Source organism: Astyanax mexicanus, chromosome 1, assembly GCF_023375975.1.
Source record: "Astyanax mexicanus isolate ESR-SI-001 chromosome 1, AstMex3_surface, whole genome shotgun sequence".
Lineage (NCBI taxonomy): Eukaryota > Metazoa > Chordata > Actinopteri > Characiformes > Acestrorhamphidae > Astyanax > Astyanax mexicanus.
In genome coordinates this window covers 40,733,699-40,749,808 of record NC_064408.1, presented here as the reverse complement: position 1 = coordinate 40,749,808, position 16,110 = coordinate 40,733,699, and the positions used below count along the sequence as shown (strand labels likewise).

Sequence of the window (16,110 nt, the reverse complement as noted above, 5' to 3'; positions counted from 1 at the left end):
GGCAGCACATAGAGATTTGGCAGTACCATAAGCAGAGACTTTCTGATTGAGGGAGAAGAGTTTGACTAAGCAGTGAGCCTTGGCTTTCTTGCAGAGGCAGCAGATTTTGTCTAGACTGAGGGCTGGGCATTTCTCACTGAGGCTGCAGAGTTTGGCTGGTCAGTGAGCTGAGACTTTATTGACGAAGTAGTAGAGTTTGACTGGATTGTAGAGTGGGACTATTGCCAAGGCTATAGAGTTTGGCTGGGATCTGAGTCAGGACATTTTCGCCAAGGCAGCAGAGACCAGCTTAGCTGTGAGTCTGGACTTTCAGGTGCTACAATATGCAGACAGGCAGCTCAAGACTAAAAGACAACAAAGTGTTTCCCAGTGTACTCTGCAATTAACATCTAATGACTGTAAAATCTAACATTTGACCCTCCTTGGCAGAATTCATGACAGTTTTAAAGGTTTTTTCATTGCCCTGTCTTTTGTTTATTCATTTTATTTATTATTTATTATTCATCTTTTTTATTTTTATGTCTTTTGGTGCTTAACCTTGAGTTATCTTGTGATAAAATTTCACCAGGAAGACTCTAGATGTGCATTAAAATATATTTTTAAAATGAACAATGTGATAGAGAGCAATTATTGTAAATTTAAAGTCTTTGGTGCAAGGCCTCATTGTCAGTCCGGGACTGCAACATCAGGACCTTTGCTGATCCTGCTGTATGTTAGGCAGGGGTAGGAACTAATCCTGGGCAGCTGGCAGGACCAAACTGGGGGTGGTGGGAAAGGAAAAGGAAGGGAAACAAATCATAAAGATGCCAGAAGGCAGAAAAGGTTTATAAGGGAAGGTCTTATATGAGTGATATGCATTCAAGTCTCCTAGGCAGAACTTGCACCAAAAATTTAATTTCCTCTTTTTTTAATTATCTAATTATAAATGTAAGTCAAATTTACATAAACTAATAAAAATTGAAATTACACGTAATAGGTTTCAACTATAACTTGTGTCACTTCTATTTTTATTAGTTTAGCATCAATCAAGTTGAGTACAAGTGCAATGTATAAAAAATAAATTAGTTGAGTTTTTTTTTCACTCAAATCATATTTTTTAAATGCAAATTCACAGTTGTATGGGGAAAAATATACAAATGATTTTTAAGCATTAGATTATATTCAGCCTAAGTTATGCTAGGGTTTATATTTGTTAAGATAAATACTGACCTTGTGTTAATAAGGGATATTTTAAAAAAATATCTGAATACAAGTTCTATGAATTTGTCCTTATTTAATCCTAATAATAAATAGATTTGCATTTTTTGTTGAAAATGCTATAAATTTTGCAATAAAAAATAGATTAAAAAAATCTAGTGGAAAGAGACCATTTTTAAAATACAATACTTAAAGTACATACAAATAGTTTACAATTAGACTAAATATTTGTATTATTCTGTCATTTTTAAAACAAAGTAAGATATTTATTCTAGATTTTATTTATGGTGTAAAGTGAAATGCAAGTGTAGTTTATTATATCATTAATAATGTGTTTTTATTTAATCATGACATGTAATTGTTTCATTATACATTTACATTCAGATAAAAAATTATGCATTTTAAATACATTTATGTCTCATACACTGACTGACCAAAAAAAAAAGGTCAAACACTTCAATATTTAATTGGACCGCCTTTAGCTTTGATTGCAGCACACATTCACTGTGGCATTGTTTCAATAAGCTTCTGCAATAAAACAAGATTTATTCCAATTTAGTGTTGCATTAATTTTTTACCAAGATCTTGCAGCAGCATTGGTGATGGTAGAGTCTGACTGCTGCACAAAGTCTTCTACAGCACATCCCAAACATTCTCAATAGGGTTAAGATCTGGACTCTGTGGTGAACAATTCATGTGTGAAAATGATGATATCATGCTCCCTGAATCCTGAACTCCTTACAATTCCAGCTCCATAAATCCTGACATTGTCATCTTGGAATATGCTCGTGTCATCAGGGAAGAAAAAATCCATTGATGGAATAACCTGGTCTATATTCAGTATATTCAGGTAGTCAGCTGACCTCATCCTTTCAGCACATACTGTTGCTGAACCTAAACCTGCAGACCAACTGCAGCAACTCCAGATAATTTGTTTATTTAATTTTTTTCGGGTCAGACAGTGTATTTAAAAATCATATTTTTAAACAGAAATGTTTTATATCTTTTTTTTATTCATTAATTTGGTACATTCAGTGTCTTTATAGAGCTTTCACTAGTTGTAAACCTATCTATGATAATACTGCAGTCATGTCATCAGTTAGAAAAAATGAAAGAAGCCTGGCTGATTGTTTCGCGGAGCACCTTCAAAGCATCTGAATCAAGGACTTTTCATTGCCAGTGGCTACAGACACTTCAGCAGCAATGAGCATAATATTAATGACATCCCTTTTAATATTGCTTGTTGTTGCTATAGCACCACGGAAGTTGAGGAACTTGAAGGAAATTAAACTAATCTACGCACTCGACTCTTTGGAGTGATGCAAATGCTCTCTACATTAAATATGCTTCCAAATGCAAGTGACAGCTGAATCAATGTATACAGTATTAGACTATTAGATCATACATACATCACTTCCTACAGCTTCAGAAAATCTTTATTGAGGGTTTTCATTCATTTTCATTCAATCTAAAATTACTGGGTAAAATAAGAATTGCATCAAAATTTTCTATCTTCCACTGAGTTTAAAACAGTGTGAACAGTGTTGTGCTATGTTTAAATGTACTGTGAACTGAGTTGTAAACTAAATGTACTCTTCCACTGGATTTAAAAACACTGTAAACTGTTCTATTATGTTTACATCAGTACAGAAGTACAATTTTTAAATAGGTTTCAAAGTAGCGTAAACTGGAGTTTGAAATATCGGATAGGGTTAGGAGAGTTGTAAACTGATCCATGGTATTTAAAATATAATCTTTATTGAAACAATGCCACAGTGAATGTGTGCAGCAATCAAAGCTCAAGGCGGTCCAATGAAATATAAGAATGTGTGACCCTTTTTTTGCCAGGCAGTGTATATGACATGAATGTATTTTTGATTAAAATGTATATTTTTTTATCTGAATGTAAATGTATAAATAAACAATTACATGATCTGGTTAATTAAAATAATTTTATAATGAACTACATTTGCACTTCACTTGCACCATAAATAAAATCTAGATTAAAATATCTGACTTTGCTCTAAAAATAACAAAATAATGCAAATATTGATCCTAATTGTAAACTATTTGTATGTACTGTTAGTTTTTTCTTTTAAAAAGTGGTCTTGTTCCACTAGCAAAAAAAAAACATCTTTTTTATTGCCCTCTTTTTAGCTTTTTCAACAAAAAATGAAAAAAATTAGCTGAGTTAAAAAAGTGTGAACAGTGTTCTGTTATGTTGAAATGAACTGTAAACTTTTTCACTGGATTTAAAAAAAGCTATGTAAACTGTTTTATGTTTACAAGCAGTGCAGTTTTTAAATAGGTTTCAAAATAGTGTAAACTGGGCGTAGAAATTTTGGATAGGGTTAAGAGAGCTGTAAACTGATCCGTGACATTTATTTTGTGTGGTGTTTAAAAGCAGTTTTTGAACTGTTCCATTGGGTTTAGAAATGTGCAAATTTTAATCCAATTTAGAAGAGACATAATTTATGTATTTAGGTTCAGACACTTTGTACATGGTTCTAAACTGTGTACTGTGCACAATGTTGTGTACAGTATAGGAAAAAAAACAGTAAAAACTGTTTCATTCGATTTATAACTGGTATTATCTATTATGGGACAAATAAAAGCTGTGCAAACTGATTTCCTCATAAATCAGTAGATTCAGTAAGATTCAGCCCAATCAAATACATAATTATTTGAAGATTTTATGTACCAAAAGGTATGATATGAAACACTTAGAATGACAGATTTTGCTAGGTGCTGCCACTTTAATCAGGAGATCGCCAGTTCAAATCCTGGTTATGTAGCTTGCCATCAGCTGCCGGAGCCCTGAGAGAGCACAATTGGCCTTGCTCTTTCTGGGTGGGTAAATGGCGCTCTCTCCCCTCATCACTCTCAGGGTGATGTCGCTCAGCACAAGGCATCCGTCAGCTGATGTATCGGAACCGAGTCGCTGCACTTTCCTCCGAGCGTGCTGTGATGCTACTCACCAGTGCTGCACCAGCAGCAGTTTACATGTATCGGAGGAGGCATGTGCTGGTCTTCACCCACCTGGTGTTGCAGCATTATTTGTTATCGGGGATTTAGAGCTGAGATACAGCTGAGTAGCAGGTAAATGGGTGAGACCATTGGCCTAGCTTAATACGGGAGAAAATTGAAAACAAAAATGGAAATAAATTATAAAAAAAATAAGAGACACAGTTCAGTGACCATTCTGACCATAGAGAAGGAATAAGGAGAAGGCATTAAACCCCCTGGCTGTCCAAAGAGGGGTGAGTGTGTGGTCACGATGACTAAACTACTTTTAATCTGAGAGGAAATCTCTTTCATTCTACAGAAATAGAAAGTCAATATTGTCTGCAATGCAGTCAAATGTCCAAATAGAATGGGTGGAGCAAGACATCTTACCGCAACCAGCCAGCAGAGGCACTAGACCTGTGGAGACTTCAGTTTTGAGAGAAACGTCGCTGCACTGTCCAGGCTTTTCTACACTGGCTGGATGAGGAGAGAGACAGAGTAAATAAAAATCCATGGGGAAACGAGAGATAGGGAAAGGTGGGAGTGCGAGAGAGAGAGAGAGAGAGAGAGAGAGAGAGAGGTGGGAATATCTGGTTCGGTCTTTTCCTCCTGATGCTCCAGGTTCTGTGTACATTCATTTATCAAAGAATCCGCTTGAAGGATGCCTCCATGTTTCTTTCCCTTTCATTCGACTCCAAGCTGCAGCCTTGAGAAGGTTCAATTCATTCACTTTGTTGTCTCTGGATGTTCTTAACTCCCCCCCACACCTCTCTCTCTCTTTCTATTTCTCATTTCCCTCTCCCTCTCTCTTTTCCCTCTGATCAGGAGGCAAGTAATGTCAGTTCACTCTTTGCTGTATCAGTATAACTGAGCTCAGTCCAAACACTTCTGACACCTAGACCTGGCCCAGAAACGTCCTGAAAACACTGGCTGGCTGATTTTTTTTTCCATGCCGCAGACAGAGCTCTTCGATCCGCCTCGTCAGCACAAAGCCCAATAAAAGACAGATCTGAAGGAATTCAACGTTTATATTAATAGATAACAGTGGCTCTCACAGCTGTAGCCCTCCTGCACTGTCTTTTTTTGGGTTCCCCTGTTATAAAGGAGTAAAGGATTGTCAGTGGGGATTTAAGAGTTAGATAGTCCATGGTTTGTTAGATCTCTGTCTTCTGCATCTGTACTGAACCATCGATTTCACAAAATAATTTAGCTGCGTTTCATAGAATTTGGAAAACCTGCTGGTAGTAGACTTGCTTGTAATGGAAATGAAAGCTTCTGCCGAATTCCACAGACAAATGTTTGAAATATGAGATTATATAATGTGAATTTAAAATCATAGTACGGTACAGGTAAGACACACTGAGGTTTTGTTACCAGTGTTGCTCTTGTGAGGTTTCAAACACTGGATTAGCTCAGTAGTTCCAGTAATCTTTAATGGAATCAGGTGAAGCTGATTCCTTCAAAACTCCTCTCACAGTAATGTACCAAACATGAAGAGGAAAGCAGGAATATACAGTAGTTGTGTAGTCAGACCACATGTGTTACTTATTTGCAGTAGTTGGGTCAGCTAAGTCTTCCCCTTGTAAGATAATGTTCTACAAATTTAATTCAACACTAATTTTAATGTTTCCTTTATTTTTGTTAAATTACATATCATGAAAATGGCTCCAGGTAAAATTGACCCTCCAGTAAAGCAAAACAACGCTTGCACAAACCAGATGTTTGCGGATGTAAAACCAGCAAACAGGCCAGGATTTTTGTCAATTGTCTGCCTGACATTACACCACTAAATCTTGAGGATTTCTATTCAAGCATTAAATCTTTCATGTTTGATAAGGAACATTACTGAAAAGCAAAATTGTAATTGTAATAGAAAATAAGTAAATGTCAAAGTATAATAAATAAAATTGACTCTTTCCTGAACTTCATTTTAAAATAAATATTTTCCTGAATACAAATCAAATACAAATGTCCTCCAAACCTTTATTTTCATTATGTTTGTCTAGTTTTTACGTCTATTTTCAAACCTGCAGAATTCGGGTTGATTTCCAAGTGTCCTGTAGGAGATTTCAAAGCCCTCAAATATTGAGAATGGAAATAAGCTATTTCACTGCAGAAAAAAAGGGTTTTGTATCACTTACACCTGTAGCCTGTATACGGGACATGGCATTTTAAGGGGTTAAAACACACTGGATAATTTGGGACATGGCATGTTTTCACAGAGGACGTCTTTTGGCTGCTTATGCACAAGCATCTTTGTAAGCAGGTAATTAAAATGCCTATAAAAAATAGGCAATTTACAAAAAAAATAATTATTATTTAATTATTTAATTTACCAAAAAGTGAAACCAAATGGATCCATTTATAAAGCCCAATTTTCACATAAGCCATTTACCACCAGGGTATAGTGAGTGTTTTTTTTATATATATACTACGCTGAACAGAATGATCCTCAAAATAGGCGGAATTGCAATTTATGGTCACTGTGAAAAAGGGTTAATGTTGAAAGGGCAATCCAAAAGAGAAGTCAAAAAGCCAGGCCAGGTCAAACATATAAGCAATAAAAACAAACATCAAAAATCAGACAAAAATTACAATCCAGAAAACAGAGCAAAGGGTAAAGTCCAAAAGAGCAGATCCAAGAAACAGAAGTCAAAATACACAAAGGTTAAAATACAGAAATAAACACTTAGTATGCTTACACAAATGTTTTGGCAATACTTTACAAAGTCCTGTACTGAATGTCACTTCTCTGTTTTCACAGACAATAATAGCAAGAAACCACCGGTCACAATCATTACCACCCACAGTAAAAAGCTTAATAGGGGAAAAGTATTGTTACTGGCAGCATCTGGCACAAATTAGCATTGAACATGTCCCATCCATGTGTCATCCAGTATCAGGCCTTGCTCAAACTCCAATAATTCTTGTTGCATTGCCATGAGGACACTGCCCAGTGTTTAACCTAACTCACAAGATAACACCTCACAACTTATACATGTGATAACACTTAGGATAGATATGATCCTAATCCCTCTGTCAATGTGTACTTACTGCGTTCTGTCCTTTGTGACTCCGCCCTGCTGTCTGATGAGAAGCGATTTAACTGAATCAGCTAATCTAATTCACATCGGTTTCCTCAGGTGCAGTTAATTAATGCTGTGAATGTGTGAATAAATGCTCTGCCCAACAAAAACAGCTAACAATCACTTTTATCCTCAGACTGTAATGAAACTAGAAAAAACAACAACAAATGACAAATCAAGAGGCAATTTCACTGGTTAGTCTTGTCTTCAATGGTTGTCTTCAATAGTTCAATGGTTGTCTCATCTTGTTTTGTTTTGTCACTTGAAAATTCACTGGTGATGTAAACTTAGGCTATCTTCAAACTTCAGACAAATCGTATTTGTTTCAATGAGATCTGTTGTCATGGTTGTCATACATATTTACTGTAATTTGATCGGATTGGATTTGCCTGTCTGGACATCACAAACATATCTGCCTGCATTTCTAGAACCCCTCACTATCTGTCATTCTGAATTTGATGGGGTTGTTGTTTGTTGCGTTAAGATGCAACTGAATTTCAAACCCCCTCCAAATGTGGTTTGGATCTGAATCACAAAAGTCTTTTTGTAAGTGATTTTATGTAGTTTCTGGCTGTTCTGACTGTCAGTAATCAATCTGGATACAATCTAAATATGCAAACAATCTTTGAAAAAGTCTGTACAAAGTCTGTAACTTCCTTTTTTTTTAAACACAGTCATTAACAATTGCAGCAGTAATTAGCAACACTATCACCACTGCTAATGTTATATTAACTATTTTATTTTATTTATCCATATTTCATTTTTTCTCTCTAAAATCATCTCTAAAATTCCGAAAACCTAAGCCTCAGATTCATTGAGGACAAAAGTCTGTAGAGATACAAAAATATTGGCTATGATTGTCCCAACATCTGCTAATTGTTTAGAAGCAACAAATTATTTGGCTCAGCAATAAAGATGGTGGTGTAGGTCTAAGAGCTACCTGTTAATCTACGTATTACTGTGTTCCTGTACTGAATTCCCCAGTTTTATCCTTATGTTCTAAGAACCTTGCAAGAGTTTGAAGCTTCCAGGTGCTGGTCAGTAGTCAATCCCTGACAGTAGGTACTGGCACCAGGACAGTGACTACGAAAAGGATTCAGGTGTGGAAAATTAAAGGAAAAGGTGTGAAACACAGGCTGAACTGAAATAGCTCTAAGCTAGGATCTACACAGTGTCTGGACTGAAGACAGGGACAGCCATGCAAGCAGGACTGCTGCGACGTCCTGTGGGACACCAAACCACTGAGCAGCGGTGTATCCACCTGCACTGCACGGTTTAATGCCTTCCTGCACCTGCGTCCAATCAGCAGCTAATAATGAGGGTCTTCTGAAGCTGATCAGGTGTGTTAAGAGCATGAAAACTCTAGACAGTACAAGTGCAGAGGAAATGTCTATCCCTCTGTGAGACATCTTCATGAGCTTCCTATCCATGAATGGGAAAGAAAATATTTAAAATATTGCATAGCGTATATTACTTGAATAAGGCAGATAAGTGGGTTTTTGGAAAAAGACAAAAAGCTTATAATGGTTAATTAGTGAGGATGTTCTTTAACCTGGGCTTCGTGACCTTAAAGGGAGTCCTGACATCGCCCCTGATAAACAGCAAAATGATATACAACAAACTATAACCATAATCTTTACTAAATTTATTTAATTAATTCTACTAAACTTAAATATATGAGTATATTTCACCAAGAACAAGGCAGTGCTCACCAAAATCTGGCAGTGCTCCTGCTAAGCAGCACTTTAGGGACTATAGTAAAAATATCGGACAAAATGAGTAATGAACAAATCTTGGAATTTTTGGAAAATGTGACCTTATAATGTCAAACATTTTTTTTTGTATTGTACTGTTGGTTTCACATAACAAGGTAACATTTTAAGATAGGGGTCATAAAATATTTTCAATCGTAAAAAGGGGTCACACAGCAAAAAATATTGTGAACCTCTAATGTACAGAATCCTGTTTCGCATCATTGCCAATCAGACCTGTGTACTGGGGTAGCATTAGCTGCTTTTACACCCCTAGGTTTGGTTTGTTGCGGAACATTTAGACTCATTCCAATCCAAGGCTGTATTTCCCTGTTGCTCCATCATAGAAGGCTGTTTTTAAGTGAAAGTCCCTTTCATATACAGCCGAGAAATGCAGAGATTTCAAGGATGCAACTGATGTATCCTTCACGATTCTTGGTTACCCAGTGTCACGTGTGTAAGGGGAATACTTCATAGAAGGCATTACCATCCACAGCACAGCACAGCACAGCACAGCACAGTGGATGATAATGACCAACTGTGTCAAGCTAGAATTGTCCCTGTGATTTAGAGGGCTTTACAGGCCCACAGTAATTCACAGTGCAGACTTAGACTGCGATTAGGCCTTCTTACACACAGAACTAGACTAGAAACATTTGGAGTTGATAATGAGGCATTGGGCTAATTTCATAATGGAGACAGAAGCTGTGTCCCAAAGGCTAGGCTGCAGCTGAAGAAGGATCAGAGCAGATACTGTACATGGTTATAAAATGGGTTCTTTAGTAAAGGTAATGATTCTATATAGAATTAGTCTATATAGCACAGTAGTTCCTTGGCAGGATGAAGAGCTTTCTGCATCTACTACACAGGACCATTTTTATCAAACTCCTCTAAAGTTCTGTGTGGTAATAAAAAAGATTATTTGACGTGGTATGGGCAGAACTATTTTGCGGCCAAATAGATTTTTAACATTTTAAAAAATCCAATTTTTAAGAAAGCAGTGTGTCTGTTATAGTGAATAATCGTTTAGGTGAAGAACAATTTGAGGATCTGAATGGTTCTGTTAGTAATAAGGATTGTAGGTATATTGCTGCAGGTATTTCCAGGGTTTTCCAGTTATAGGTTTCCCTGCTCTGGTCTGTGATAATGAGATGGATGGAAGTGAGGCATAAGTTGAAGTGGTATGAAGCCCACCAGTGATGAGCTGTGGACAGTGGAACTGTGTTATTTGGATTGATTCTGCTCCATCCGATAGACTACTGCCATCGTGCAGTGGTTATTCTGTAGTCCTTGTATGCCCATATTTGGGGTTCCGTGTCTAAGCATCATTTCGATATGGCCAAAAGGAATGGACTTTTCTAAAACTGGCCTCTATCACATTCTGTGGAAAATAAATATGTTCAGAACCATGTATGTTATGTCCTGTGTACATTTTCCCCCTGGACAACACTGGATCAACTTAATTACGAGATTGTTTAAGAGTTGTAATTAGAATATTGCTATCTTTAAGCTAATGCTACAGCGCAGTGAACTGACATCACAGCACAGCAGCAGAGAGCACGAGGGGAAGCGATTTGTCGCAAAACCAGCGAACTCCGGCCACATGTTTACAGCATATTAAAACCCAGCTGATGCAACTAATAAACCGACTGCCCTCGCAGAGGAGAGCTGGGTGTGTTACAGCAGGAAATCACTGAAACAAGCAGACAGTGTTATTTAGAACCAGGTTTAAGCGCTGTAGCTTTACCAGTGTAGCTGAGACGAACAGTATTAGCATGTTTAATTAGAGAAGCAGATGATTTGTTATTCTACACCCTACTCTAATCATACTGACCAACTACCCTGGTTATACTGACAGACCAGCTACACCATCATGTTTATACCTCAGCATCTCTGGATTTTACAGAGGGTCAGTAATGTGGGCTATATTGACTAGTTTATCTTTTAAAGAGTTATATTAAGTTTATTATGCAGTAAAATAAATGAGAAGTTTGGTGTTCCTGGCTTGTTGTTTAAGTACATTAAGCCACGTTAAGATGTGTCCTTTTAATAGGTTTCAGTGGAAAGAAAACCCAAACTAAGCCTTTTTGTAAAGTGTTTTAGACTCTCATTGGTGCTTCAGTTAGCTAGGTCAGCTTTGTAGATCTGGAGTAACACTGTCTGCTTGTTTTCATGTTTTCCTGCTGTAACACACTCAGCTCACCTCAGCAAGGGCAGATCCTTAGTTGATTAGTTAGTTGTTAGTTGATGAGTTGGATCAGGTGTGCTGTGTTTATGTTTATATCCTCTGTAATTAAGAATAATGATCCAAAACGTGATGAGACCGGAGATTTACTGCCGGTATTGCATCTTCTCCGGCTTCCCTGCGTTTTCTGCTGCTGTGCTGTGACGTCAGTTCAGTGCGCTGTAGCATTAGATTAAAGCTAGCTGTATTCTTATTAAGACTCTTAAAGGATCTCGTAATTCAGAGGATCCAGTAATGTTCAGGAGGAAAATGTACACAGTACACAGGCGGGTTTTTGAAAAGCCCATTCATTTCTGCCATAGAGAAATTCAGCTTAGACACGAAAGCCCAAATATGGACATAAAAAACATGGCACCAGCTACAAAGTGAGGACATGACTGCAGTGGTTTATTCAACTCAGGTGCTCCGACTTCAGTACCTGACTTCATTGATTGAAGCTCTCACTCTTTTGGGCTGAATTCAATCAAATCCACCAAACGTTTCTCACAGCAATGTCCCAACCTCTAGTGTAAAAGTCAAAATCTTTCCCAGAAGAGTAGAGGCTGTTACCATAACAAAGGTGCTACAGCCTCCCTGCTAATGCTCTACCTACCTTTGATTTCAAAAGGAGGGGGCGGGGCTTTCGTCTCGTGTCCGTTAAAGTTTAAAAAACTCTTTTTAGTGTTTTTAGAGATGGCCGGCAGTGGGCGCACCTACGGAGGCTCGCACCCGCTCCCGTCCTCCTCCTCCTCGTTGTTCTGTTGTATGGGGCGTGACGTCACACAAACTCTCTCTCTCTCTCTCTCTTTCTCGCGCTCGCGCTCCCCCCCCCCGTCGCGAACGGAGCGAAACAAAGTAGTGCCAGAGTTGCGCGCGAGAGAGGTGCGCGCGCACACACACACACTCACACACATTCTCTCACACACACACAGACCCGCACGCGGAGCTGAGCGAGCGCGAGAGCAGAGTGTGTGTGAGAGACGAAGACGGATAGAATGGGGCACGCGGCACTGCTGGAATTATAACCAAACAACAACTAACTAACAACAGGGAGAACAACCCGGCGGACACAGCAACTCTCTCTCTCTCTGAGGGGAAACTCGGAGCCATGCACGCGCTCGTCCTGGGTCTGGTGCTCGCGCTCGCACGCGCTGCCGGAGGCCAAAACACAGCAGGTAAGCGCGCTCCCGAGACTCACGGGAGTAAAGAGGGGAAAGTTAGTGTTTAGCTCACGAAAGAGTTTAGCTCTGTTCGGTGTGTCAGTGTGTTTGTGTTGTTAGTAAAATTATCTTACTACTTACTTCTGCTGCTGCTGTCCACTCGCTCCAGAGTTTTAACTGAAGCTGATGTATGAGAGAGAGAGAGAGTTTAAGTATGTGATAAAGAGAGAGAGAGAGAGTAAAAGAAAGAAAAGGGTTCGATTCCTGAGCAAGTAATAGTTAGAGATTAAGAGAGTAACACAGAGAGTAAATACAGAGAGTAACAAACGAGTTCGAGTCTAGTGTGAGAGCGAGAGATTACGAGAGAAATAGAGAGAGGAAGAGAAAGAAAGAGAGAGAAATATAGATAAAGAGAGAAAAGGAGAGAAATAGACCGAGCGTGAAAGAGAGAGCAAGATATATAGAGTGAGAAAAATAGAGAGAGCGCAAGATAGGTTGCGTGAAATAAAGAGAGAGAAATGGAAAAAGAGAAAATAGAGAAAGAGAGGTATAGACAGAGAGAAAGAGATAAGTTAAATATATAGCGAAAGAAATAGAGAGATTAAATGAGAGAGAATATAGATAGAGAGAGAGAGAGAGAAATAGATAAAGAAATTGAGAGAAATAGAGAGAAAGATATATCGAGAGAGGGAAATACGGAAAGAAACAGAGATAGAAAGAAATATAAGAAAGAGTTGGGTTTCAGTGTGAGTCAGTGAATCAGTGTGATTAGTGATTAGTGTGTACGTGAATCAGAATTGTGTGACAGAACCGAACCAGCGAGGTGTGTGAATGTGTGTTTGTGTGTAAAAGGACCGGAAAACTTTCCCGGTTCCCCCGGTCAGTCAGCCCCCCGGTTCTAAGCTCAGATCAGGGCTACAGACAGACAGCTATCAGTGCTGATATCAGTGTTTATGAGTGGTTGTGGTGATATAAATGATATTATTGGTTATATTATCAGTGATATTAGTGGTTGGTTGTGGATGCGGTGCAGCGAGCGCTCGCGCTGTTCGGGGCTGAAATGTGAGCTCGCGCTGTTTGGAGCTGTAGACCCTCCTAGCGCTTCGTTTAGAGGGTCTCTTCTTCCAGCTGTGGACTTGTGAGATTCTGGTGAAGAAGATAGTGATGGTTTCAGTCTGGAAACGCTGAAACAAGTTGAATATTAACACTTAAACCGCGTATCTCCATTTATTATAGTCTGTTTTCACTTTTTTCACTAGCTGATTTGTGCACTGTGTAATGATGTCATGTGGGAAGCGCTCTAAAATAGTTTGGAATAGCTATTGTTTTATTAACTAAGTCTTTTCATTTAAAGTAACTATTTTACAGATGTGTTTTTATTGGATATGTGTATATGCATATAATAAATCAGACATTAGAGTTCCAGCTTCAATCTTTGGAACTGTGCTGCTGGTGGAAAAATAGTTCGCAAAATCAAATAAAAATGTTTTTCATTGTGTTGAATGTTAATGTATATTTAATATAAGACCATAATTACACATATACATTCTTAAAAACAGAATACATTTTTTTCTGAAGGCTTTTCCAAGTCATTTTTGAGAATTTCTGCTATTACAGTATATGCATCTAGAATAATTAACACAATGTACAGATTAGCTATAGGGTTAAAATTGTGGGGAAAACTAAAAACAGGCGAGAATGGAGATGCACCTTTCTGCTTGAGAGCAGCGATATACCTCATGCATATGGAATATGAGACATAAACACATTATAAACTCCTACAATCACTAGAAACCTTTTTGAGCCATTTTAGAAAATAGTGATATTTAAAGTACTGTGTGCAATATGTTTTCACTCATCTAGAAGAACTAATTAACCAAGTTAAAAGCTTTTTTGAGGGGAAAAAAACTCACAGGGGTTCATCATCATACAGAAAATGATGGAACTCTGTTTGATGTCATGTAGAACAGTTTCCGAGAACCCAGTAGCAATAACTGGAGTACTGAAACACTATATATTTGCCATGACATACAGATTTAACCAGGCAAAGAGCTGTCTTAGTTAGTCCTTTATTTGTTTCTTTAAGTTGTCACTGTACATAAAAAAAAAACAAAAAACATCTAACATGTTTAGTATAATCATAGTGTTTTGGTTACATCTACTATAGTTATTAGTATAGTAGTTATTAACTGTGCTGTTTTTGTTATTTGATTGTTACCTGTTGTAACTGTACGAAGATTGCACAGATATACATAATGATACCATGCACAAGCAAAGAGCAGAGCACGTATTCATGTATACACTCACACTGTGTTTATACATATACAAACAGCCCTGTGCAAACGTTCGGACACCCTAGTTTGATGCTCTCAGGGTAAACACACCTTACAGTCACATCCGATACACAGTCGCACTTTTTTTTTTTTTTTTTTTACACATTATGCATGTAAATATATAGAAATAGTTATACAAAATATCAATGATATACATCAGTATATGGTTTGTTTTTCCATCACAGGAAAGAGACATTTTACTAGACAGGGAACTGTCTGTACATTTAAATGAGTAATAAGGTTTTGTGATTCTATTTAGTATCAAAGAATCCTTGGAGCAAATTTGCAATAGGCACTTTTTAACAGTGTTAAACATTAAGTGTTTTTTTTTTTTATTTTATTCAATGAAAAAATAGGGCTTTAATCTACAATTTTATTTACTCTTAAATGTGGACAGAAAATAAAGGATGTATACTTTTTAAATAATGTGAAATATTCAGAAAATACATATATTTTTATGGTTTGTTTGCTTCTGCTGTCATTCCTGGTGAGTGGCCTGCCATGCAGATCACATAAATCAGATTAAAGCGAAGCCTTTTTTTCTCTTTTCCGTGACACAAAGCGGCGGATGTTTTCCACATCTGTCCGCTCAGCTAAGCCGCAGCTACAGCTGTCCGTGTGACGGCTGATTAATTTATCAGAAGAGTCTAACTCTGGGATTAATTTCATTAGAGGAATAAAACGCACGCACACACACACACACACACACACACACACACACACACACAGTGGATGACAAATGGTGAATTATACGTTTGGGAGATTGATTAGCGGGCGCGTAATTACGATCGTGTATTATGGTAATGATGAGGAGGATCACTGGAAAAGAGCATGGGCTTCAGATGATGGAAATTAGCGCGCTAATCCGACTCTCTCTCTCTCTGTCTGTCTCTCTCTCGCTCACTCGCTTACTCTTGTTTTCTGGCCGCAGTTCAAATGGGACACGCTGAAAAAGGTGAGTCAATCTGTCCTGGTATTTGTGTCACCACCACCACCATCCTCATCATAATCATCATAGTCGGCATTGTCATCATCATCATCTGTCCTGAGCATCTGCTGCTGTTTGGATTAAGCCTGGGTGAAAAAATTAGAATGATAATTATCAAAATCGACCCGTTTCCCCCTGTGTACAATACTGGCAATTATATATTATATGTTTGTTAAACTTTTGTATATTGATGGTGAACTTTTCACTTTATTACAGTAATAGTCACTCTGTTAATGACACATATTTCAACCAACAATTGGACCATTATGCTTCTGTATTTGTTATTCTGCTTTTTAGTACAGCAGACAGTGCTGCTGTGGGCCTTTTACTATATACATGACTGAGCAGAGGTATGGCTGTTCATA

At 37.8% G+C, this 16,110-nt stretch overlaps 1 protein-coding gene across 17 annotated transcripts in view; it reads left to right on the top strand.

The window, feature by feature from the left end:
* Window positions 1-12,125: 12,125 nt before the first annotated feature.
* ptprk (protein tyrosine phosphatase receptor type K) overlaps window positions 12,126-16,110 on the top strand; it is a 206,385-nt gene continuing 202,400 nt past the window's right edge. For 11 of the 17 annotated variants that reach the window (XM_049478763.1, XM_049478752.1, XM_049478709.1 and 8 more), the window contains exons 1-2: window positions 12,128-12,439; window positions 15,689-15,712. In XM_049478763.1, the coding sequence (XP_049334720.1) occupies window positions 12,373-12,439; window positions 15,689-15,712 (91 nt within the window). In that variant the 5' untranslated portion in view covers window positions 12,128-12,372. Of the gene's footprint in view, window positions 12,440-15,688; window positions 15,713-16,110 lie in introns of all 17 variants that reach the window. The other 6 variants (XM_049478800.1, XM_049478795.1, XM_049478785.1 and 3 more) reach the window with 4 other exon arrangements.